This window comes from Lepus europaeus, chromosome 22, assembly GCF_033115175.1.
Source record: "Lepus europaeus isolate LE1 chromosome 22, mLepTim1.pri, whole genome shotgun sequence".
Classification (NCBI taxonomy): Eukaryota; Metazoa; Chordata; class Mammalia; order Lagomorpha; family Leporidae; genus Lepus; species Lepus europaeus.
The window spans coordinates 8006852-8034213 of NC_084848.1; the positions used below are offsets into that span (position 1 = coordinate 8006852).

General features: G+C 45.2%; 1 protein-coding gene across 6 annotated transcripts in view; it reads right to left on the reverse strand.

The window, feature by feature from the left end:
• The window catches only part of DICER1 (dicer 1, ribonuclease III), a 71427-nt gene that overhangs the window by 40031 nt on the left and 4034 nt on the right, over positions 1-27362 (reverse strand). For 3 of the 6 annotated variants that reach the window (XR_009864830.1, XM_062181739.1, XM_062181736.1), the window contains exons 2-10: positions 14779-14842; positions 13772-13872; positions 8127-8217; positions 7049-7237; positions 6241-6403; positions 5312-5442; positions 4390-4524; positions 3821-3981; positions 1285-1453 (exon numbers count right to left, since the gene is read on the reverse strand). Coding sequence is in view for 5 of the 6 variants with exons in the window: in XM_062181739.1 (XP_062037723.1) it covers positions 1285-1453; positions 3821-3981; positions 4390-4524; positions 5312-5442; positions 6241-6403; positions 7049-7192 (903 nt within the window). In the remaining variant the exon portion in view is untranslated. The remainder of the gene's footprint in view (positions 1-1284; positions 1454-3820; positions 3982-4389; positions 4525-5311; positions 5443-6240; positions 6404-7048; positions 7238-8126; positions 8218-13771; positions 13873-14778; positions 14843-27362) is intronic. The other 3 variants (XM_062181740.1, XM_062181737.1, XM_062181738.1) reach the window with 3 other exon arrangements.

Consider the following 27362-nt stretch of genomic DNA (forward strand, 5'->3'; position numbering starts at 1 on the left):
TTCTTTCTTGAAGAGCAAAACAATTTTCCTTGAACTTTAGCTATGCACAACACCCCTGGTTTCATACATATTCCATTATAATGAGTATTAGGAGGAGAAAGACTATGGATGAATTGCGGCCGGTCCCTAGCCAGCACTTCCGGCTACGAGGGTTCAGCCTGTTCTAGAACCACTGCACGACGTCCTCTGCTGTCACTTCAAGGACACCGCGAGGTCGGGGCCTCTCCCGAGTCTGCTCCCAGAGCCTCCCAGGATGCAGCATCTTGCTGCTCTAGTCCAGAGCCAAAGGAAGTCCACAGCGAGGCTACACCAAGGCACGGCCACGGGTTGAGTACGACCTCTGCAGACATTCAGCGGCTGAGAAACTGCTGCTCTAGGCAAAGTCACCAGGAGGGACCTGACGATCACCACGTGCTGACACTCAGAACTGGCTGCAAAGTCCGAGAGCAGTGGTTCTCCAGCTGGAGTGTGCCAGGATCGGGAGAGGGACTGTCCTCACAACTCATTCACAACTTAAAATCAGCTCTGGGAACGCCGGCCCAGAACTTTTTTTTTTTTTTTTTTTTTTTTGGCAGAGTTAGAGACAGACACAGATATCTTCCATCCACCCACTGGTTCACTCCCCAAATCACTGCTGCACTGGCCAATCTGAAGCCAGGATCTTCCTCAGGTCTCCCACGTGGGTGCAGGGGCCCAAGGAGCGGGACCATCTTCTGCTGCCTTCCCAGGTGCATTAGCAGGGAACTGGATTGGAAGGGGAGCAGCTGGAACTCGAACTGGTGCCTGTATGGGATGCTAGCACTGCAGACAGCCATTTAACCTACAGTGTCAAGCCCCCAGTCCAGAACTTCTAGCTGAGCAGGTCTAGGGTGGCATCCCAATAATTGGATGGGTGCTGCTCCTGTTGCTGTGGCACCTGTTGTCCTGAGGGCCCTCTTCTCAGAGCTGCCCCTCAGGGACAGCACTAGGAAACCGCCGAAGAAGTCACTGCCCAAGGGTCTGAGCAGGAGCCAAATCACCTGACCAAAAACCTGGACTCACCCTTCTATGTCAAGAACTTGATGTGAATCCTAACTCTTAGACCAAGGGGCTCGGTTTTTAATAATGCACCTAGCTGTCAGAGAGACTCAACCTAACAGGGTGTAGTCATTGGAAATGCCAAGGATTTAAAAAGATAAGGCCTTAAACTACAATGTACAGAATATGGCCTCATATTTTTAGTTTAATATTAAAACTAAACAGACGTTTTATTACACTGAGCATACTTACTTTCTGTGTGCTCACCTGTTTAGAAATTAAAGTAGAATCTCTTTCTTTCGAATGTACAGATATATTACAGTCATTGATAAAGTTAAGTGCTTCTTCTAACTCCACCAGCAGTCGTTCATAGAGGCCGCTTCTGTCAGTGAATGGTCCACAGTCTACCACGATCTCACACGGCTGAGAAGTGGATCTTTAAGATCAGAAACAAAGGTTATCAATATCATAATGGTGAAAATAGTTTTAATTTTAAAATTTCTCTTTTCAGTAACAAAGGAAAGAGGACACTAGGACTATATGCCAAAGTGTAAGCAGTGGGCTGTCAGTATTGCTTCTCAATATTACTGAATTTCCCATGGAAACGTAGCATTTTTGCAAACTATAAATTATTACTTAGAAGATATTTTCAAGAGGAGAGGTGAGAAGAAGAGAAAGACGAGCAGGAGGCAAGCACCTGCTGCCTCCCACATCAGAGGGACCACACAGCCCCGGAAGGCCAGCCTCACCCCAGAGGACAGGAAGAAAAAGAAGGCTTGAAGACACAAGTGCTTCTGTCCAAATAAAACCCCAGGCTGCTCCCGCTGAGCCCCACTGCCTCCCCAACACCCTTGTTTCATTTTAAGAAAAACACTCAATATTGGTTACTTCTCAGAAGCAGAAACAGCAATGGCAGGATAATCACAGGGAAGTCTTCCCAGTAAATTGATACTATCAGGGGTTTGTAGCATTTGCAAACTCATTTATTTATTTTTTTTAAAATATTTTATTTGAGAGGTAGAGTTACAGACAATGAGAGGGAGAGACAGAGAAAGGTCTTCCATCCACTAGTTCACTCCCCAAATGGCTGCAACGGCTGGAGCTGTGCCAATCCGAAGCCAGGAGCCAGGAGCTTCTTCTGGTCTCCCACGTGGGTGCAGGGGCCCAAGGACTTGGGCCATCTTCCACTGCTTTCCCAGGCCATAACAGAGCGCTGGATTGGAAGAGGAGCAGCCAGGACGAGAACCGGCGCCCATATGGGATGCAGTAGCTGCAAGTGGAGGATTAACCTACTGCGCCACAGCGCCGGCCCCTCATTTTTATTTTTAATGTGCTCTCATAAAGAAAATTTCCCCAACTTCCATTCATTTGATATAATTCTTTGGTTCTTAACATCCTTTCATTACAAATAACAACCAGAGGGGCTAGTGCTGTGGCATCACGATGACTCACCGTCCACACCGCCAGCATTCCATATGGTCCCACCTGCTCCCCGTTACTATGTCTGGCAGCCAGCGGACAACGGTTCAAATGCTTGGGCCCCACCACCCTCATCTACAGGAAGCTCCTGGCTTTGGAGAGGCCCAGCTCTGGCGGTTGTTGCCATTTGGGGAGTAAACCAGCAGATGGAAGCTCTCTCTCTCACTCTCTGTGCCTCTCTCTCTGTAACTCTGCCTTTCAAATAAATAAATATTAAAAAAAGACAACCAGAATGACACATAATATCCTAAAATTACATACTATGATTTTATTAAGAACACAGGAAAGACATATTTACAAACTATAATTTTCATTTTTCTTAAACCAGATGAGAATTTACACTTAACAAAAAAACCACATTTGGAGAACTAGGAACACTTAAACCAACAGGTTACTTATCAGTTATTATTTAGCTTCTACTTCTTAGCATATAGACAAGTAATCTAACTTAGGCCAGACCAAACCACAAGGACAGTCTTTCACTTCCATCACAGACGCTGCTGGCTCAGGACGTGACTGTGCGTCCTCAGTCACAAAACCTGCAGCCCATGCACCTGGACACTTGCTGGATATATCCAAAGGGTTACTTTCTTCTCCCTCTACAAAAAGAGCGCTTTCCCAAAATCCACTGAACGACAAGCACAGCACAAGGTGCTTCCCACGGGGCTGCATAACTGATCACCAGAGAGCTCCATGCAACCAGTGTCAGCACCATCTCACAGAAGCGGGCAAGTCAGTGACTCCCTTGAGGTCACGCAGTTTACAGCCAGAGAAGCTAACAATCAACACCACGCCTGACTCAACTCCACAAGCCGAGACCCCAGTCTCCCGGTGTGTTCTAGCGTCAGAACCACCACCTGGTGATCTTCAGCCTTAGCGAGACCGCATCTGATACAGACATACGACTGCCTTGACATAACTGAAAGAATCTGTAAAGTATATTGTTGATTCCCTAAATAAACTCGTGTTCTTCCAAGGCATCATAGGAGACATTTAGGGCAAGACAACAAAGCACACACACAGCAAAGAATGCAAATTTACTATCCAAGGCCCCAGTCCCCGGCAGCACAGCCAACAGGAGGAGGTGACCCTTGAACAACATCACCGCCTAAGCCAGCAATCCTTCTGTCCGTTTCTCTGGGAACATGGTTAGAGTCTCGCCTTCACAGCCGACTGTGCACAGAAAGAACTCCTAGTCTTGCACATTCCTTTTAACAACTGTTTGTTGACTGAAACGATACTGTGGCACAGTACTCTCAGAGACACCAAAGGTTCACCGTTGGTTGGAACAAGCCTCAGAGCCAAGTCAGTCAGAAGCCCATACCTGTCTAAGACCACCAGGTCAGTTGCAGTTTCAGCGTTACTCTTAAGAATCTTCTCCAGTTTCTGAATCTTTTCTTCCAATTCCTCTGGATCACATTTCCCATTTAAAATGGAAGCAGTTAGTCCCAAAATGCGAGGGCATGATGGACAATTTTCACAGAGCTAACATAATAAAAATACTGACAGTAAAGACTTCATTTTGCAAGGCCATAACAAGAGAGACACCTCCATATTAAGACATCCCCAAACCAGTAACAAATGCACATCTGAAAAGGTCTGTGTAGTGCAAACATGAGTTTACCAAGGACAACATTACTGTAGCTTGCTTAAAAGATCATCTTCTCAAAAAGGAACATTCAGGTAAGCCACAAAACACACGTATCTCATGTATATTATGGTGTTTAAAATCTACTGTAGATTTAAATGAACATTAATTTATTATTTATGCATTCATACACTGGAATCATGTTCCCAATATTGGTAACTAATAGTATTACTTTTAGTATCCTAGAAGAATCTGATAGTAGTACTCTGGCCATGAATGAAGAGCGATACAGTCTAAAAAGTTACCTTCATAATTTCTCGATAGGGGTGGTCTAGGATCGCAAGATGACACTCATCAAACACCAAAAGGTTAATGTCTGACAGCGATAAGTAACCATTCTTCAGAACACTCAAGGCGACATAGCAAGTCATGATAAGAACCTAAAATAAAACGGACAGCAGTATAGAAACGTGCCATTCATCTGCCCGGACATACTTCTACGAAATCGGATCATGAAGCCAATGTATTGTAGGTGAGAATTTAGAAATTCATTAGTCAAAATCAAAACAAAAATCCTAAAAGGAAAGAGTTTCATAGACTGGAGCCAAGAAGCAACTTAGGAAAGCATGAGAAAAGGCTATGAGAAAAACATTCCTCATCATGGAAACCAGGTTTTTATGAAACATCAGGCTTTTAGGTTCCCACAGTCAAATTTCGACTGGTGAGACCTGTCAATGATCACCTGTTTTCCCGCTGAACTGACAAGGTTTTCTGGAGGAAGACACACTAAATGTTCCTTCTGCAGCCTTCCATTCTGTGGCCATTGATGTGCTTTGTTAACGAGGACCTGGCCCACTATGTGAGACCTACTAGCAGGCTGTGGGTTGTTTAAGGTACTGCACTGTTACCCCGACACACAGAGGCCCTCACACACCCTGGCTACTCGAAACACATGAAGACCATCTCCATCAAAGACCTAAAGACTTCAACCAGGAACTGCTCCACTTTCAACATGGTTAACTCTGGGAAAAATTTCCTCAAAGCAGGCCATGTACAAGTTAGGTTGTAAGGATCTTGCATTTTTCAAACAAGTAAATCCCACTGAAAGGTGTCTTTTCCCCAAGGTAAAAGCAACACAGATTAGTAATTTTTTGGTGGTCATCCTCTCAGACAGACAGATCAAGGACTCATAGGATTTATAAAGTAAAACGTCTCTACAAGCCTTACCTGGTGCTTAGCAAACTCTTGGTTCCATCTCTCCTTCGTCCAGGACGCATTTACTTCTAGGTCTGAGTACTCCCCGACCTTGAGGTCTGAATGAGTTCTGACAGCTGACACTTGCTGAGCAACCTGGTTTGCTGCACACAAACACAATACTCCATGTAAGTATGAGAAATCTTAGCTCAGTAACTCTGTCCTGCTAATGACTAAGACGCTTACCGAAATTGCTAGTGCATACTCTACCTAACCACCAAGTTTTTAAATAGCCAATTAAAAATCACAGTTTCAAGGTTATAATCCAAAAAGCTCTTAGCGTCTCACCACCTCACCTGCTGTCGCTGCCCCAGAGAACCCTGCACCTGCTCCCTCCCCTCAGGCTGTTCCTCCTCGATGGAGTGTAGTAGACTGCAGGCCCACCTGCCCAGCTCGCGTCGCTAGAACCAGGCCACGTCACCAAGAAAGAAGAGCGTCTCACACAGAGTACACAGCCACGGCGAGACTGTCCGACACAGGACGGGTGACACGGTTCTCTCAGGACGCCATCAGTGAGCTCACAGTTCCCCTTTCTGATTCTGACATGTAATCCCAAACATACAACAATCGTACCTTCCTCTCCACAGGTGTTATAACAAAGTTCCCCGTCTCCTAGCCAAGCATCTTATGACATACTCTGATGTTAACGTGTCAAAAACAAAAGTAACGGAGACAGACTGGAGTATGCTCCAAGAGTAACACTCAGCAGACATGCAGCATCAGGACATTTCAGAGAGACTCTCAGTGACGAGCAAGACAAAACAGTATTCCTGCTGGCACGGCCTCCACAGGCACCTTTGCGAGCTCTCTTCACGTTCACAATTCAACTGAATACCCAGAGATACTAAACACAAAGCTCACACATAACCCTCGTCCAACGTGCTAAGACAGGCTCTTCTTACCAGAGTTGACCAAGAACACCGTCCTCTTTCCATCTCCGTGGAAGTCCCCCCTGATCTGATAGGACAGCTCTTTAGTGAGCAGCACTGCGATGAACGTCTTCCCTGAGCCAGTGTTCAAACACACGATGGTGTTACGATCCAGAGCTGCTTCCAGCAGTTCAACCTGGAGACGCAGCGGAAAGAAAGGTTATGCACTTCTGACCTGTGGGCAAAATTTAGAAAACTGGATTTTGTTTTTAAATCGGGGAATTTCACTGTTTCTTAAAATTTTCCTCCAATAAATCTGCCAAACACAAGATCAAAAAACACCACACTGTCCACATCTTTATATAACAATAAGAGGAAAAAACACCAATTACATACAGCTATGCTGTAAATGCACATTGAGGTGGCATTTAAATGTCTGTGTGAGAGTGATTTTGCAAAGAAGACTTCTCTAGAATACCATGAACGACTACAGTCACAGTAACCGAGGTTCTGCCAGCTCAGGGTTGAGCATTTTCAAACCAATCTCAATTCCTACCCAGCTCTTTAGAACAAGCACACTCAAATGGACATTAAGGAATATCAAGGTTTTCAGAGGAAGGAAAAAAAAATATGGGACTTCACAAATAGGACTATCAAATCAATTACCCAGCAGATGTTAGAAAAGAAAAGGACTCTCAAGAACAAAGTCTTTCTGATTGAGAAAATTAATCAGAAGGAGGAGGCTTGACAGGGTAAATGAGTTTTATAAGTTATGTCAACTATATGCTAATTTATTCCATTTTAGTGAAAAATGCTCCAGTCTTAGTGTTCTCATTAGTACCTGATATTTTCTTGGCGTATAAATGTTATCATGAATCGCCTCTTGTTGCCATGGCAGTCCAAAGAAAGGACCCATTGGTGAGGAAGCAGGGGTCAGGAGCTGCAGGCCTGCCATGCTGAGGGGCTGCAAAGCAGGGCTTTTCATTCATCCAGTGTTTCTCTCATTGCATTTTTGTTCTAGCACAGCTGACTACAAAAGGAAAAAGAATACCATTACACAACCATGCAGGGGTAAAACAAAAGAAAGCAGGAAACCAGAGGAACCTCAGAGCACCATGCCCGGGGCCTTTCCAGACTCTTCCTACAGTCCTTTTAGCTTTGCCTGGGTCTAAGAGGATCAGTGTCCAAGCCAAGCCTTCTTTACCTGACGCAGCAACTCCACACCTAGGAACTTGCCTAAAAGGAACACAAGTGTACAGAAATTCAGTACAGCAGTATTTGTTGCTAGACTGCCACTTGGAAACAAGAAATAACTACACATCTGTTAATTAAAAAATAAGCTAAACACTGTGTAGTTTAGCTATACAACGAAATACTCTGAATCCATTAAGAGTAAAATACCTATATATGTACTCACATAGAACAGTGCCCATAGTATACCTTTAAAAGAAAATACGCACAGTATGGCACCCTGTTAACATGTATGTATACAGGCTGCATATCCCTGATATTCCATGTGACATGACTGGGACCACAGTGTTCCAGGTTTGGGAGTGTTGAGGATTTGGGAATATCTGCTTAGACTTTATCAGTTCACTGCCTCTAACTCAAAAATCAGAAATCCAAAATGTTCCCAAGTCCACGATGTGTTGAGGTGCTCAAAAAGCTCTGGATTCTGGAACATTCCAGATGTCCAACTTGAATTCTGGATTTTCCAATTAGTGATGTTCAATCTCTCTATATAAAATATATAAATATATACAGAAGTCTATCTCAAATGATCTTCCCAAATTCCGACATTTTTATTGATACATTAATGACACAATGCATGGAAGGTATTTAGCACTGTGCTTGTACCATAAGAAAAATTCAAATGCCAGCCAAAATTCTCATTTCAGTAAAAGATCATGAACAATTACCAAAAAAAGATAGAAGACCAGGAACACAGCTGTTTTTCTCAGTTGACAACTGATCACAATTGTACAGGTCGCCAACTATTTCAACACGCATCTAGACAAAACAAAGCACAGAGTTCCATAACATGTTTTTCATGGTTTCCCAGCACTCTCCTGTACTTCAATAAAGGTTTTCCCACAGATAAATTCAACTACATACAGTAGTTCCTAACCTGCAGAGGGTTAGTGAATCCAAGCCCACTGCTGGAGAAGGTGCTCGCACTAACCCTCGCACTACTTTAAGTGTCCATTCCATTCCCTCTGAACTGCAGACTCCAGCGCATCTCCTCATGTGCGCGGAACCCAGCAGGAAGTCTCCAGTGTAGTCTGTTTTGTGCACAGTTTGGACATTCCACCTGTAGTGCTATCTCCAGTGCAGGGTGCAGGCCACACTGCGGCAGGGGCCGGGGACCTCAGCACAGAGGCACGGAGCAGAGCACACGGCCGTTCTCACCCTCCTTCCTGGAGGATGGCCGCCAGCATAGCGCAACGCAGCACTTCAGCCGAAACCATCGAGCCACGGCCTCCCTGCATCAGAGAGAGCCACGCTCTGCCTGGGAAATGACCTGTTTGCTCTGTTCAGGACCAAGGCCCCAACGGCCAGGCCCTTCCCCACCCCAACATCATCCTTCCTGGCTGCTCAGGCCTTCAGGATTTTCTCAACAGAGTTGCCACGAAGCCCACGTGGAAATGTATTTCACTTAGCTTCCTCTCTGAGGGCCTCCGCTAAGATCTGCAGGCACTGGCACTGGCTACCATTCTCACGACGCCACCACACTTCCACACGACGGCAAGCTGCTTGCTACGCAGGACTATTCACCCTTAGCCCTCTCCCTCACTTTTCACCACATGCTGGGAGCCATCAGGGAACAAGCCTGACCCTGGTGGTGGGCAGAAGGAGCAAGCAGGCAGTGATGTACCAACCTGTTCCCCACCTCCAGAAGCCAGACACACCAGGCACCAGCAGCCCGTGCTCCCCATCTGTCACCATCTCCTTTCATGGGGATAATCAAGGTAATAACTAGTAGCTCCGGAAAAGTCTAAAAATGACTTTATTTCTGAAAGGGGAGGAGGGGACTACATTTCAAAATGTCAATATCTTAAAACACAGAGAAAAACTCTGACGTTTCCAGATTAAAGAAGGCTACAAAGAAACCCAACAACTAAATGCAATTCCTGATCTCAGGCGTGACGGAAGAGACGAGAACAAAGGACCCGCGTTTAAACTGAAACTGGCTCTGAGAAGGCACACAGCCTGCTGCCACGTACACCGTGACCTCAGGCCATGGTCAACTAACTCACACAGCCAACTCCTCACCTGTTTGCAGTGTGGTGAGAACACTTGAGATGACTCTTAGCACTAAACACATGTGTACAATACAGCACCACCTTTAAGGCCTCATGCTGCACCTTAGACCCAGAACTTACTCATCTACAAAACAGAAGGGGCGGAGCCTCTGACCAACAGCTCCCCCTCCCCCTGCCCCCAGTAACCACCATGCCACCCTCTGCCTGTATGAATCTGCTTACGCAGGCTGTGTTTAAATTGCCGATTAAACTCCCTGCTTAACGACTGCACTGTGGTAAGAAAAGGATCTTTCTTCCTGGGCCTTACACAGCGAGTCCCAGCGGTGAGAGGCCATGGGGCAAGGAGCTCGTCCGCAAAGAGCGCACATGCAGGTGTGTACAGCCAACGCAGCAAGCGGGCAAGACGGTGACGCACACAGTCTGTCCTGTTCGTGTTCTGCAGCAAAAATCTCTGCTCAACTACAGGTGACTACCTCCCTCCTTATGTTCTCAGGGCACGATGCCGGCTGACTCCGCTGTCTCCAATGTCCACACTGCACTCGTCCAAGCTTGCTTGGTCTCAGTCCAGAGCAGCTCACTGAAGCCACCAAGGCTCCAGTTTCTGAGCTTACTGTCTGCCATCTGCCCGCCACCCAGAGTAGCCCGTGGGCACACAACCACCCTTCGCAAAGGGAACAGGTTCATGCTAACCCAACAGCAAAGTTTAGCACTTTGATTGATGGCTGAGACTAGAAACTCTGCTTCCCTCTGAACATGGCTAAGGAAATTATCAAGCCGACCTGCTGCTGAAACGACCCTACTCCCAAAGGCCCGGCCCAGGATAAAAGCAGCACTGCAGACAGCAGAAGTAAAGTGGGCCCTTCCTAAACCCAGACTCACTCCAGACTTTCCAACGACATGAGCCAATAATTAAACCCCTACTGTCCAAGCCAGCTTGAGCTGAACTGTCTGACTGCTGAATAAAGGCAAACAAATGATCCTCTAAACCACCATGCCTTGCTTCTGGTAAAGGCCTAGGTAGTTCTCACCACTTCGGTCGCCCACATCCCACAGGGGAGTGCCTGAGTTGGGTCCCGGCTCCCCTCCCAGTACCCTGGGAGGCAGCGGGTGATGATTGCATGGATCAAAGGATGGATCTCTGCTGTCTACACGGGAGACCCAGATGCAGTTCCTGGCTCTGGGCTTGGCCTAGCACCGGCTGGGGCAGGCATTGGAGAGTGAACCAGCAGATGGAAGCTCTGTCTCTCTGCCTTTCAAACAAAAGGAAAAGAGGTAAATAAAAATGTATCAGTAAACAAAGAGGAGAAAAAGGAACCTAAACAGAACAGAACAGAAGGAAGTTAGAGAAGCGGGCAGGGAGGAGCAGGGTGTGCAGGGCACAGGGGCGCAGAGCTGTCTGCAGTCAGGAGGCCTCCAGCGCCGCCCACTCCGAGCCACGGCGACGCCACCACCTGGACGCTCCTGAGAACCGCTGAGATCAGAAAGCTCCTTATTCGTCTTGATGAGCTGTGTTTTCCCACTTTTTGGTGTCAGTAAATACTTTTAAAAACTGCCAAGAATAAATACTTGTTTCAGAAACAATCAAATTGGGGAACATCTGGACAGTTTTCCCTCTTTAGTAAACCAAGGGAGGGAAGAAATTCTGTTTGAAAACAAGAGGAAGACCACAAAGGAAGACAGACAGGCCAGGGAAGCCAGGCCAAGACCCCAGAGGACAAACCTCAGCTGGAAAGCGGCCCCACCCCCACTGTTCCTCCTGCACAGCCTCACCTCCAGAGCTTCACCCCGCGGCGACCCCGCACCCACAAGCCAGCAGGTGGAGGGCTCCGCAGGGAGGCGGGACGTTCACTCGCCTTCCACGCTGCTTCCTGGCATCCCCGTCACAGCTCATTTTTTTCCCTCAGAAATCAAAGTTCTCATAAACTTCCCCATCTCACGCACAACTTGGGCGAAGTTTGAAAAAAGGATAGGTGGAGCTTTCCAAGGATCAACTTGGGAATAAATGTGAACCCCGAACAACAGTGAAATGGAAGGTACACACTCGTCAGCATCCAGGCTCCAACTGAGCGAGAGCAGACCAACCACATCACGAAAAGAATTATCCAAGTGGAGTAAGCAGAAGCGAAACGTGCAACCACCACACAGGAGGGCTCTTAGCTTTCACGAAGAACAATGTGCAAGAAAATAAAGCCAACTATCAAGGAATCTGCAGAAAAGAAACTGGATCTATTAAAATAGGAAACCAACCAAGGCGCCCTCTGCGACATCTGGCCCCAGACGATGCCCTGCCCATCACTGCCTATCCTCTGCCACCCCCACCCTCCCGCTCAGATCACTCGCCCACTTGGAGCAGTGTCCCGGCTCTGCCTCACACCATGCCCCATCCATTTCCACAAAGATTAATCTCTGTGGGCTGGATGCCCAACAGCCCCTAACCGACCAGCTGAAGTATTGAATCCTGCATTTTAATCTGACCGCTACACACTCCACTCAACCACTCCAAATAATGATACTACACAGGCTTTGGGAATCCTATCTAATCCACAGGCTAAAGTGTGCTTCTGTCATTTTAAAAGAATTCTTACTCAGATCATTTATTTTAAATCTCTATTATCACTTAAATATGTTCAATTAGACTAGGATTTCCTTGAACAACTGTTTGTCTATTTTTTTTATTGTATTTATTTATTTATTTGAGAGGTAGAATTACAGACAGAGGGAGAGGCAGAGAGAGGTCTTCCATCTGCTGGCTCACTCCCCAAAGGCCGCAGCCGACAGATCCTAAGCCAGGAGCCAGGAGCTCCCTCCCAGGACCCGACACAGAGTCCCAAGCACGTTCCATCCCCCGCTGCCTTCCCAGGCCATAGCAGAGAGCTGGATCAGAAAAGGAGCAGCCGGAACTTGAACCAGCACACATAGGGGATGCCGGCACTGCAGACGGAAGCTTAGCCCACTACACCACAGCACCAGTTTACAACTGTTAGTCTTTTTTTTTTTTTTTTTTTTTTTTTTGACAGGCAGAGTGGACAGTGAGAGAGAGAGAGACAGAGAGAAAGGTCTTCCTTTTGCCGTTGGTTCACCCTCCAATGGCCGCCGCAGCCAGCGCGCTGCGGCTGGCGTACCGCGCTGATCCGAAGGCAGGAGCCAGGTGCTTATCCTGGTCTCCCATGGGGTGCAGGGCCCAAGCACTTGGGCCATCCTCCACTGCCCTCCCGGGCCATAGCAGAGAGCTGGACTGGAAGAGGAGCAACCAGGACAGAATCCGGCGCCCCGACCGGGACTAGAACCCAGTGTGCCAGCGCCGCAAAGCGGAGGATTAGCCTGTTGAGCCACGGCGCCGGCCAACTGTTAGTCTTACTCTTGCTTTATCACTCACTATACAGAGCCATGCCCAGGACACAGTAAACAAACAATGCAAGTCTGTGACATGAAAACAGTGTCCACCTGAGTGACATAAAGACCTTTCAACAGCTTCTATGTGCTTTCATAATTTACATGTTACATACACTCACATAACAGACACCCCCGCCCCCCCCGACAGCCTACTCTCCCTGGACACACTCTCCACAGGAACAAGATGTGAGCCTTGTTCATGGTACCTCTTAAATTTCCTACTATAATGTTTCACATTTATTTCAGTAAACTTTTGATAAATATTTATGATTCAGAGATTCATGGAGTTCACACAACAGAAGAACAATAGCACCATGGATAGTTGCAGATAATTTCCATCTGGTTTGGAAATGCACATCTAGCCCCCTCCTACCAGCCCTGAAGGGTGGGTGCAGAGACAGGACTTACAAGGAAATGGAGGACAGCAATTGAATCCTCCCAGTTATATTTCCCATAAGGCCATAATATTTAAGTTAATTTTCATTCATTTAATACACAGAGGCTGGCCCTGATAATGTACTTTCTACTTAGGGAAATCAAATCCAAGATTCAAAAACTCAATGGGCAATCTAATAGCGTGCAAACAGAAATCCCTATAATTTTGCCAGTTTTTGCTTTCTTCGGGATGTTTAAACTTGGCCATAACAAAAACCTCTGAATCTTTACTGGTAAGTAAACATTCTACAGTTTCATGGAGGAACAATCATTAACGACTTTGGCATGGCCAAAAAATAACCCGATGTGACTATTTTACAACTACAGATTTTAAACTTCTATTCAAACAGTTGATATTTGTGACACTGGAGAGGCTGTTTCATAACCTGTATCTATTACTAACTTAGAAATATCTAAGTAAAATACACGCTCTCTTCCTCTTTCCACACAGTTTCGATCAATCACAGATTTACCGTTTTAATGTCTGAGACCTCTGGGTTGCTCCTGTCTGAATTGCATTTTGACATTGTGAGAGCAGTTTATTGGAAAATCACAGCATGCGCGAGCTTCTGCTCTAAAAATAAATGCAAAAACAGCCACGTTTAAGATTCCTGTAAACGGAACACAGACACACATACAAGAGAGACCTGTGACACGACAAGTGAACAAACGGCCATTATTTTATTATATTAGACCTTCAAGAAAAGACCCTTGAGTTATTTTAGGGTACCAAGTCTCATCCTAAAACAAGGAATGAGAGAAGGAGCTGCAACAATAGCATGCCTAACTCCCAGAGATCTGGGGGCAACAAAAAACTAGAGAAAAATTCAAGAAAAGATTTCAAAATGAACACAAGGAATTCAAACAAAGAAAATAAAATCCAAAGACAGCACTTTAGAGATTATAGAAAAATTAAAAATAATTATGTGTCACTTCCTAGAACTTCATATTCAACAGAAATGAAGATGGTCACCAGAAGAGGTACTTGGCTGAGACAGCAACACACCCTGGTGGTCAGCCTTTCCTACACGGATGAAACCCATGAGCAACTCCACTTTCCCAAAAGAAAATTGAAAGCACAAGTTCAAAGAACGGTAAAATCTACACTATCGACTCTTTTAGGATGTGTTTATGAATAAAAGACTTCAAGAACACATTCAACAATGTCGAGAAGAAACTGAATTTGGGTGGCTCTCCTTCAAGAGACTATCAGTCAAAAGCTAAGACAGCACCGGCTGTTGCCACAGCAAAGCTGTAACCAACACACGTGGATTCCGGCAGGTCTGCCACCACGCTGCGGATATGCCCGGGGCTCACTGCAAGGCCCCACACTCGCCAGCTGGGAGGAACCCGGGCTGTGGGCTCTGCACTCCCAGAGAGGGCACACTTCCTCACTTCATATAAATAAATGTGTTTTCCTAAGATGTAAACAAAGCAGAATGACGCAACCTTAACACTACTTTAGAATATACATATTTACCTCAAAATGCTGATTCTAAGTTCTTTCAGTTTCCAAGTCTGTATTAATTCATACCCTAGGTAACCTAAAAGCAATCAGAGAGAGTATTTTAGAAGAGACAACTCATTTGTTAACACCAACAATAAAAAATATGCTACTTGATAAAATTTTCATATGCAACTTAGAAGGATAAGATCCCTCATAAAATGATCTGGGTGTCTGTTAGGAGACAAGATGACCATACACACCTGAAAGACCTGCCCTTTAAAAAATTACATTATCTAACACAACTGAAGGGAGGGAGGGAGCTGCAACCCTTTAAAATTCAGTGTGACTCAGCTGTTACAAGATCATCACTTAGTTACCCAAATTATTTACCTAGACAACTCTACACAGATATTAGAATGACACCATGCCAAGTGCAACGGCAATTTATTTTATACTGCACACACAAAACCAATAAGTCACTTTCTAATTTTAACTGATGACCATGACTTAAATTACAAACTTACAAAATCCAGCCCATAGGTCCCTTTAAAATAACTCTGAAATATGGGGCTGGCACTCAGCATAGCAGTTAAGATGCCACTTGGAATGCCAATACCCCATATGGGAATATCTGGTTTGAGTCCTGGTTCCACTTCCAATTCCAGCTCTGGCTAATGCACACCCAGGGGCAGCAGATGATGGCCCAAGTACTTGGGTCCCTGCGGCCCACATGGAAGACCTGGATTGAGTTCAAATAAAAATAAATTTTAAAAATATTTAAAAAGGGAGCCAGTGCTGCGGTGCAACAGGTTAAGCCTCTGCCTGCGGCACCGGCAGCCCATATAGGCACCAGTTCTAGTCCCTGCTGCTCCTCTTCTGATCCAGCTCTCTGCTATGGCCTAGGAAAGCAGCAGAAGATGGCCCAGGAGCTTGGGACTCTGTATCCACGTGGGAGACCTGGAGGAAGCTCCTGGCTCCTGGCTTCAGATCTGCAGAGTTCTGGCTGTTGTGGCCATTTGGGGAGTGAACCAATGGATGGAAGACCTTTCTCTGTCTCTCCTTCTCACGGTCTGTAACTCTACCTCTCAAATAAATAAATAAATAAAATCTTTAAAAATAATATTTAAAAAGCAAAACATAAAGTAACTTTGAAATAGATGTGCTACAAAACACTCAGGCCCGCTGACAAGCTTAACCCACAGAGTAGCTACATGCATTAGTGAGGCTGCGGCCCTGCAGAGCCTGGCGAGAGGCAGCCAGCCCTGCCATCTGAAGCCCAAAGGCAGCTAGAATGCTCCAGGGAGATTTCAACACTGGTCAAAGAAAACTTCCAACTCACCCATTTTATCTCGTGCCACAGAGTCTATTAGTTCTACTAACAGCATGTCCAGATTTCATCACTACTCTCATGAAGCCCAAAATGCTCAACTTCCAAAAGTCCCATGTAAACAAAAGGGGAAAACAGACAAGACAGGAACACTGACCATTAAAACACCATCAAAAGAACTTTTATAAGCCCCAGTGGCTGGGGTGGGAGCTAGCAGATGGAAAATCTTTCTCTCTCTCTCTCTCTCTCTCTCCCCCCCCTCCCTCTCCCTCTCTCTGTAACTCTGTCTTTCAGATAAATAAATGAATGTTTATTCAACCCACTTAAGAGATGGGCCAACGACCTAAATAGACATTTTTCAAAAGAGGAAATCCAAACAGCCAACAGACACATGAAAAAATGTTCAGGATCACTAGCCATCAGGGAAATGCAAATAAAAACCACAATGAGGTTTCACCTCACCCCAGTAAGAATGGCTCACAAACAGAAATCAACTAACAACAGATGCTGGTGAGGATATGGGGAAAAAGGCACACTAATCCACTGTTGGTAGGAATGCAAACTGGTAAAGCCACTAGGGAAGACAGTTTGCCGGTTCCTCAGAAACCTGAATATAGCCCTACCATGTGACCCAGCCATCCCACTCCTTGGAATTTACCGAAAGGAAATTAAATTGGCAAATAAAAGAGCTGTCTGCACCTCAATGTTTACTGCAGCTCAATTCACAATAGCTAGGACATGGAATCAACCTAAATGCCTGTCAATAGAAGACTGGATAAAGAAATTATGGGATATGTACTCTATAGAATACTATACAGGAGTAAAAGAAAAGAAATCCAGTCATTTGCAATAAAATGGAGGAATCTGGAAAACATCATGCTGAGTGAAATAAGCCAGTCCCAAAGATATAAATATCATATGCTCTCCCTGATCTGTGACAACTAACTGAGCACCTAAAAGGAAACCTGTAGAAGTGAAACAGACACTATGAGAATCAATGACTTGATCAGCCCTTGTCCTGACTGTCGAGGAACAACTTACTATTTTATTCCCTTTAGTATTTTTTTGTTCTACTTAATACCATTGGTTGAACTCTTTAATTAACACACAATTATTCTTAGGTGTTTAAATTTAACTGAAAATTGATCCCTGTTAAATACAAGAGTGGGAATAAGAGAGGGAGGAGATGTACAATTCAGCACATGCTCAATCGGACTTACCCTTAATGGTAGAGCTAGAAACGTGCCAGGGGATTCCAAATCAATCCCATTAAGGTGGCATGTACCAATGCCATCTCACTAGTCAAAGTGATCAGTTTAAGTTGATAATTGATCATAAAGACAGGATTAAGTGTCAAAGGGATCACATAAACAAGACTAGTATCTGCTAATAATAACTGATAAGAATTAAAAGGGAGAGAATGATCCAACATGGGAAGCGGGATACACAGCAGACTCATAGCATGGCAAATGCCCTAAACAGCACTCTGGCCTCAGAATCAGCCCCCAAGGCACTCAGATCTGGCTAAAAAGTCCATGAGAGTATTTCAGGCATGGAAAGTCAGGACACTGTGGAAAAAAATATATATATATCTAAATGGAAGATCTCTGTGAGTGAGATCCCAGCAGAAAGAAGGGGCCATCAAAGAAGGAGGTACCGGCCGGCGCCGTGGCTCAACAGGCTAATCCTCCGCCTTGCGGCGCCGGCACACCAGGTTCTAGTCCCGGTCGGGGCACCGATCCTGTCCCGGTTGCCCCTCTTCCAGGCCAGCTCTCTGCTGTGGCCAGGGAGTGCAGTGGAGGATGGTCCAAGTGCTTGGGCCCTGTACCCCATGGGAGACCAGGATAAGCACCTGGCTCCTGCCATCGGAACAGCGCGGTGCGCCGGCCGCAGCCCGCTACCGCGGCGGCCATTGGAGGGTGAACCAATGGCAAAAGGAAGACCTTTCTCTCTGTCTCTCTCTCACTGTCCACTCTGCCTGTCAAAAAAAAAAAAAGAAGGAGGTACCTTTCTGTGAAGGGAGAAGAGAACTTCCACTTTGATTATGGCCTTGTCTAAATAAGGTCGGAGTTTGTGAACTCAAGAGGCTTCCATAGCCTTGGCAGCTCATGACAAGAGCCTCGGGTGATTACTGACGTCACAAATAAGAGTGTCAATTTAAATCAACAACGGGAGTCACTGTACACTTACTCCTCATGTAGGATCCCTGTCCTTAAAGTGTTGTACTATGGAATTAACGGTAAAACTAGTCTTCAAACAGTACTTTATACTTTGTCTATCTGTGTGGCGGCAAACTGTTGAAATCTTTACTTAGTATATACTAAGTTGATCTTCTGTATATAAAGATAATTGAAAATGAATCTTGATGAAGAATGGGATGGTAGAGGGAGTGGGAGAAGGGATGGTTGTGGGTGGGAGAGAGGTTATGGGGGGAAAAGTCGCTATAATCCAAAAGTTGTACTTTCAAAATTTATATGTTTTAAATAAAAGTTTTAAAAATGTTTATTTAAAAAATGGTGGTTTGGGGGCTGGTGCTGTGGCACAGTGGGTTAAGCTGCCACCTGCGACACAGGCACCCTATATGGGTGCCTGTTTGAGTACCTGTTAATGCACCTGGGAAAGCAGTGGAAGATGAACCAAGTGCTTACACCCACGTGGAGACCCAGATGAAGCTCCTGGCTCCTGGCTTCAGCCTGGCATTGCCCCAGCCGCTGGGGCCACTTAGATGGAAGATCACTTTCTCTCCCTCTAATTCTGCTTTCCAAATAAACAATAAATAAATCTTTTTAAAAATGGAGGTTTTAGAAACCACACCGCTGTCTCTACCTACAACCTAGTTTACAACTTTTTAACTCTTAGAACTGTAAGGCATCCTTTAAAGAAAACCTAGAATATTTTACTACTTCTTCATCACAGAAAACGCATTCTCACACACAGCAAAGCTGTACAAAATTTCACGCGCCATTTTTTGCCAGATTAGCCTGAGACTCTTCCTCCTGAAGGGGACAGGGACATACGTCATTCTGGCACACAGATGGCTTTCAGCTGCAGGCAACTCAGAATGAACAGATCCAGGAGCAGCTCTCTGCGGCCCCACCGGAACCAGGAAGAGGAGAACACTGCCCCCCAACCCCACCAGACAGAGGAAGGAGGTGACAAAGTGCACCTGCAAGAACAGCCCTTACCAGATAGCCCTCACCTACTGCGGGCTCCCTGCACACATTTCCTAGCCACTGTCACACAGCTCCTCAGCCCTTAGAAGCCCGCGGCCCTGCTCTGTCACCCCACAACCTATCACCGTGTGTTGATACAGAAGCCCGAGTGCTTCTCTGGAGTTCCACTTTTCTTTGAGCCCTCAGTGCAGGTGAAAGCACTGACACCGACGCAACTTGTAAGCCTTTTCTCGCGTTAGGTCGGATTTTTCTGTTTCATTTGCAGACCACAGAAAAACAATCTGAGAGAGTTAGGAAAAGTTTTTTCTTCTCTTACATTCCAAACTACCTAGTCATTATGAATTTACACTAAGATGGAAATCAAACAAATTAAATCACAAAATACGGCACAGAATGTAAGCTTTCAATCCTCTAGCTCTCTTTCAAAGCAAAACAAACAAAACCTAGTGTCACTCATGGCCACATGGACATCGCTGAAAACATTACTTCACAAAACTGCTTCTTAGGCGATGAACTGTTACGTATATAGACAAGAAATAATAACATGGATACATTCTGAAAATATAAAATATAAAGGTAGGAAGTGTCTAAAATATCCACTGTACATTATTTATTATGCACTTAGAAGCAAGTATTAATATATATAAAAATGAAAGACGAAGGTCAGGGTCAAGCCAAAGATTGAGTAACTAAAGAGAAAAAAAGATAGTGATTTCAAGAATTTAAATACTGGTGTCCGGCCAAGCAGGCTAATTAACCACTCCCCTTTGGAAGTGGACTGAAGGCCTGGGGCACGGTGGGCCCAGCCCTTTGGCCCTTTTTCCTTTAGCACTGGACCCACTTGCTGCCCCCATGCCTTCGGGCCCCGCCCACACTTCCTGGCCTGCATGCTCCTCCACGTGGCCAGCTCCTGGTACTCGGCGTGAATCCAGGTTTCCCTCTCTTTTATGCATTTCTCCCACTGAATAAAAAGCTTAAAACTTAAAATTAATTAATTTTTAAAAATACTGGTATCTTCAGATAGTTAAACACACAAAAGAAATATTTACATTTTTATTTTAATGGTCATATCTGTCTAGTTAATAAAAATCTCTGCACATGAAGTAAGCCTACAGCATTACTACAAAGCAGCGTCACACAGACGTGTTCCCTGCACCGTTACCATTTACGACAGCAAAGACATGCACCCTCCCCTGCAAATCTACAGCCTGACAACGAATAAGGGAATGGTTTGGTAAGCCATGGTGCGCTCTATAGAATGCAATTCAAATCAGCCAGTGAAAGTGATGGTGGAAATTATAGTGAATGGAAGGCTTTATGTTATGGTATTAAAAACACAGAACATTTTTACATAGTGAGATCATGGTTATGTCTTTCGTTAAAAACTAGAGAAAGGAAAAGGAGAGAGGAGGTTGGGAGGAAGGGAGGAGAGGAGAGAGAAAGGAAGACAACGAATGAACCAACCACTGATGACAGGGTTACAAGCTTTCTTTTTCCTTCAAACTTTTCGCATTTACAACGTCCTTCAATGGCACATGTACTACTTTTAAAACTGGAAGCAAACTTCCAGATTGAGGGTGATTTATGTGAAGATGATAGTGTAGAGGTATACAATGCTGTCTTAGGTAATAAAAAAATAAAAAAAGAAATTCCTCTGCCCTTAAGCCTCTAACATGCTGAAGCAGCCCAGAATCTATGATGAACAGCAAATTTACTGTCATTCTTTCCAGGTACTACTGTATGAACCAAGCAAAATTCTAGGTCTCTCTAAATCTGTAACATAGATACACTATGTTTAGATTTCAACATAATTATGCCTAAAATTAGTTTTGTCCAAAATTAAAGCTGAACACAGTTCAAATACCATTTTAGCAAACTTCATCCATCAAGAGCTCCATAGAAAAGGTGTCTCTAGGCTGCCAGCTAAGGCTCACTCACTTGGAGTACTTCTCAGAAAGATGACACTCACAAACAGAACTGATACCTTCCCTCCCCTTCAGGTTACCTACAATATTTACCCTGCAGTTCTGTTTCCATAGATGTGACAACTTAATGCACTACTAACTTTCAAGGTGAGTTCTAAGGTTTTTATTCAAATTTCAATTTTTTTTTTTTTTTGAGAGGCAGAGCTACAGAGAGAGACAGACAGAAAGATCTTCCATCTACTGGTCCACTCCCCAAATAGTCCCAGTGGCTAGAGCAGGGCCAATCCGACACAGGAGTCTCCCCCTGTGTCACCCATGCGGGTGCAAGGGCCCAAGGACCTGGGCCATGCTCTACTGCTTTCCCAGGTCACAGCAGAGAGCTGGATTGGGAGAGGAGCAGCCGGGACTTGAACTGGCACCTATATGGGATGCCGGTGCCTTTACCCACTGTGGCACAGCGCTGGCCCCAATTTTCTCACTTTCTTCTTTTTTTCATCTATTTGACGTGGAGGGAGAGACAGACAGACAAAAAGCAAGCATCTCCATCTACTGGTTCACTCCCCAAATGCCTACGACAGCCAGGGCCAGGCCAGGCCAAGCCAAGAGCTCTCAGAACTCCACCCATGTCTCCCACATGGGTGGCAGGGATCCAAGCACTTGAATCGGCATCCACTGCCTCCCACGGTGCACAGTACCAGGAAGCTCGATTGGGAGCCAAGCAGCAAGACTTGAATCAGCGCTCCAATGTGGTCACCCCAGGCGGCAGCTCAACCATTGTACCACAATGCCTGCCCTGTACTTCACTCCTAGAATCCAGTTCACTCATGACTATCCAGGATATTGACTTTCAGAAAAGTACCTATCTCCCCACTCGTGGACAGAAGTACAAACTCAACTCATGTGTGAAAACCGAAAAATCCCTGGAATCCGCCTGATGCTGAGCAACGGAAGAGCCAGAGGTTTACAGACTTTGTCCTGCAGTCTCTGGGAAAAAAGTTTACACACACACACACGCACGCACACACATGGATGTATATGCCTCCAGAGCCTGTAACATGTCAAAGGAAACTTTTTTATAACATATTTCAAACAGAAAGTACTACTTGGCAATGCCTTATTTCATTTATTTTATTGAGGAAGGTCTGAAACTAAAATCCATATTATATAACCAAAAAGATTAATCTTCTGAAGATACTAATAGTAGGGTGCGCATTGTGGTGCAACAGGTTAAGCCACTGTTTGCAATGCTGGCATCCTATAATCGGAATATAGGTACAAGTCACTGCCAATGTATCTGAAAAGCAGTGGACCCAAGCACTTGGGCCCCTGCCACCTACATGGGAGACCCAGAGGCAACTCCTAGATCCTGGCTTTGGGCCTGGCCCAGTGTTGGCTACTGCAGCCATCTGGGGAATGAACCAATAAACAGGCATGGAAATTCTCTCTCTCCCTTCTTCTCTCCTTATTGCTCTTTCTCTCTCTCTTTCTCTCTTTCTCTCTCTCTCTCTCCCTCTCTCTCTCTCTGCCACTTTGCTCTTCAAATAAATACAATCTTTTAAAAAATCATTTAGAAATGTCAGCTTGCTTTAAGTCCAGTTCAATGTTAGCTTCCATTCATATGCTACATTTAAATGCCAATGTAGACTGTCCAATTATCCATTCATATAGTTCTATCAGCAAAATGCTGTACTGTCCTGGAAATACAATGTTTAGCCTAAGATTAATAAAGTTTGTCATATGAAACAGGAATATATCAATATTTTGAAATTGGGCTTTTCTTTGTAATGTTTAGTTATAGAAAGTACATGACTCTCCATCAAAATGCAGTATCTTGGGACAGGTATTAAGGCACAGCGGGCTATGCCACAGCTCGGGATGCCCATATCCCACCGCTGTGCTTTCAATCCAGTTCCCTGCCAGTGTGCCAGTTCTTGCTACCCAGGTGGGCAACCCAGATGGAGTTCCTGGCTCCTGGCTTCAGCTTAGTCCAGCTACAGCTGTTGCAGCCATTTGGGGAGTGAATCAGAGAATGGAAGAGCCTTCTCTCTTTCCCTGTCACTCTACCTTTAAATAATTTTTTTTTTTTTTTAATGAGGATGGCGAGCATTTGACAGCAGTTGAGACACCACCTGGGACACACATGCCCCATATCAGTGCCTAAGCTCGAGCGCCAACTCCACTTCCAATCCCAGCTTCCTGCTAACACAGACCCTGGCAGGCACAGCTGATGGCTCAAGGACTGGGCTCCCTGACACCACATGGGAGACCTGGATTGAGTTCCCAGTTCCCGGTATCAGCCTGGTCCAGCTCTGGCTGTTGCTGGCATTTAGGAAGTGAACCAATGAATAGGGATCTCCCTTTCTCTGTCTCTCTTTCAAATAAAATTTTTAAAAAAAAATCTTAAATAAGCGCCCTAACACCAACAGTTCAGGGCTTCACCCCCCAAAAAGTGAGGGTGCCCATCAGACCCTGCGCTCTTTGCTGCACTGGCCCTCTTTCATTGACGACCAGGGATGGAGCTGTACCAGATGCACAGAAGATGAGAGCCTCCGTTGTCCCGTCAAGGTCCTGCGGTCCACACAGGCAAAACCTGACTGGAGCGAGTTCTCAGGCCTCATTTCCCAGGGTTTTCAACTTACATCTCCTGCTCAGAACTCCTCAGAACTCCATCATTCCCTTCTTATGCTCACTACATACAAACCTTAATGCTCAATAAATGCGGTCTCTCCCTTCCATGTCTCAAATGTGGTAGAATCTCCACTTGAAATGGAGACGTCAGAGTTACAGAAGCACTGCAAAGATCACTGACTGCAAGACAGCTTTGAGACCCAGTGCATCCACTCACTTCACTAGAAAATGTTAAAAAGCCCAAGGCAACACACCCTTAATCACAGCGAGTTAGTTAGAAATAAAGCCAAACTAGAACACAGGTTTCTTAATCACTTATGTTAACCATCAATCACATCTGTCTGTTACCCAGAATCACGTTGTTGTTCTTAAATTAACCGACACTCATCCTGTATGCGTAGACATAGCCTGAATCAATGTCTATGGGTGGGGTTTAGGACTCTGTCCCACCTACAATTCTATGTAAAGTTATGAGTCTATTTACATGTGTATTCTCTGGGAATAAGATTTGTATCTTTTATCAAATCAAAAAAGTCTCCAGAAAATAAGAACCATTGGTCTACATCAAGTGCATATGAAACACATATAGAAAGCTTACTGGTTTGTTTTTTTTTTAAGATTTATTTTATTTATTTGAAAGAGTTACAGAGAGAGGTAGAGACAGAGAGAGAGGTCTTTCATCCGCTGGTTCACTCCCCAGATGGCCGCAATAGCCAGAGCTGAGCCGATTCGAAGCCAGGAGCCAGGAACTTCTTCCATGTCTCCCACATGGGTGCAGGAGCCCAAGCACTTCGGCCATCTTCCACTGCTTTCCCAGGTCATAGCAGAGAGCTGGATTGGAAGAGGAGTAGCTGGGACTTGAACCGATGCCCATAGAGGATGCCGGCGCTTCAGGCCAGGGCTTTAACCCGCTGCACCACAGTGCCGGCCCCTACCTGGTTGTAAGTGTAGTTTTGAGGTTGATCCATTCATTCACACACAGTGGGTGAATAATGAAGAACAGTTACACAGACACAGTGCTTCTAGTACAGAGACCCAACTAAGGCAGCTGAACCTGTGGACAAGCTTCACAGAAAACACGTCTGAAACAGCGCTCTCAAAGCCCCACGTGACTCCAGATACACACTTCAATACTAGCACTTGTCCCCACCATGGCATAATCTAATCACGTTACAAAGACAGCAAAATGTCAAAGAAAAAATAATATTTAAAGGAAAAAACTTACAGGTAAAAAAATTATAAATTTATGGGAAAATATCATCTAAGTTTTTCAAATGTGAATAACTGGGCTAAGAGCTTAAGGAACTCCTTTTTCCCCCTGACCTCAAGAGGTAGAGGGGCCGGCACTATGGCACAGTGGGTAGAGCCATATGGGTGCCAGTTCAAGACCCGGCTGCTCCACTTCCATTCACAGCTCTCTGCTATGCCTGGGAAAGCAGAAGATGGCCCAAGTTATTGGGCCCCTGCACTCACGTGGGAGACTTAGAAGAAGCTCCTGGCTCCTGGCTTCGGATTGGCACAGCTCAGGCCATTGCAGCCATCTGGGGAGTGAACCAGTGGATGGAGGACCTCTCTCTCTAACTCTGATTTTCAAATAAATAAATAAATCTTTAAAAAAAAAAAGAGAGATAGACACTACTATCACAATAGCTTACAGATGATAAATTGAGACCAGGGACACTCAGCCAGACACTGGAAGAATCATGATTTGAACCCTGGTCTCTCTGACACCGAACATTTGCTCAGAAACATCCCTACAATGCTGGGATAAAATATTAACACTTAATTTTGCAAAGGGGAAAAGGCTTAAAATACCCTAGTGGGTACTTCCCATGAGGATGGCGGTGCAGCAATATGTGCACAATGGACAGGCCTGGGCTCCACATTAATCCTCACCTCCCAGGCTGCTACCCACAGAAGGAAGACAAATCCTGAACTCAGAACACCCCAAGGCACTGTATCCCACAAGTCCACCATTGTCCTTCCTCCTGCGGAAGACCTGGCTCCTTATTCAGAGAACCTTGCTATCTTATTTCCAAGGGGAGCTTTTAAACTGAGATCTTTCTTTCATTATTCAAGTTCTTTAAGGATGTTTTAAAATTCTGAATTGGTTGACTGACCTTATTTTCTAAGCCCCAAAAGGGTTTTCACTTTTTAAAAAAATCCCTGTTTCACTGCAAACACTGATTTCTCACTTAAAAACACAACAACAATCGGGTTAACCTGCCTTCAGCAATGAAAACTGTCTAGATGCCAACAAAGTTGCAATTTTGTAGCAATTTTCCTCCTTCGCACTTCCCTTAGTCTACAATGTTTCTATACTCATAATCCTACCCAGCTTCCTAACCACAAGAGCAGTGGGATTGGTCCCAAAGTCTTAACAGTAATGACCTTTTTTTAAAGCCTCACACACAAACATTATTCTGCACAAAACGGTTAGCTTCTAAACACCATAGCCATCACAGGGGGAGAGGTTTCACTGGTGCAGGTCAAGATGCTCACGTCCCACATCTGGACACCTGTGTTCACCTCCTGACAACGCAGCAGGCGACAGCACAAGGGGAACCTGGACTGCATTCCCAGCTCCAGGCTTGGGCCTCAGCCCAGCCTCAGCCACTGCAGTCATTTGGAGAGTGAATCCGAGGACAGAGGGTGGGGAGTGGGAGCCCTGTTTCTCTGCCTCTCAAATAAATATTTTTTCATAAAAGTATAATTTATTCACTCCATAAATCAAAGCACTTCCTATATGGCCATCAATAGCCATGAAGCATGAAATATTTAGTATTCTATAAACCTTAACAAAACCAAGAGTATATAATGTCATTACAAGCCCCAAAAATCAAAACCCTAAGGCCAGACTTAGGCCTGTCATGTGTTTTTGTTCGCATTAGACTGACCTACTTGAGAGCAGAGAACGCTCCCATCCACTGGTTCACTCCCCAAGAGCCAGCAGCTGGGAGGAAAAGGGAGCGTCTGGAACTCCACCAGGGTCTCCGAAACGCGGGCCAGAACCAGAACCCCGGGAGCCGACAGCCATCACAGCTGCCTCCCAGGGTCTGCATTAGCAGGAAGCTAGAGTCAAGAGGTGCAGGCATGGAAGCCTGGTGCTCCAACACTAGGACAAACACCTGCCCGTGCCTGTCTTGTCTTGTTTCTAGTAAGTCTTACTGGCGTCCTCGAACAATGCACTGTGGCATTTTCCTAGTCACAAATTTTACTACTTAAAATGTATAATAACTACACACATTAAGGTACCAACATTTCTTGACTTCTAAATAAACATGTACGTCACTTTTTGAAAGATATAGGTATTTATTTATTTGAAAGGCAGGGTAATAGAGGGGGAGAGAGGGAAAAAGAGACAGACAGACAGACATATATGCACACACAGAGAGAGGGAGAGGTCTTCCACCTGCTGTTTCATTCTCCACCTGGCTGCAACACCAAAGGCTAAGCCAGACTGAAGCCAGGAGCCAAGAATTCCATCTGGGTCTCCCACAAGGGTACAGAGGCCCAAGCACTTGGGCCATCTTCCACTGCTTTCCCATAGCATTAGCTGGGAGC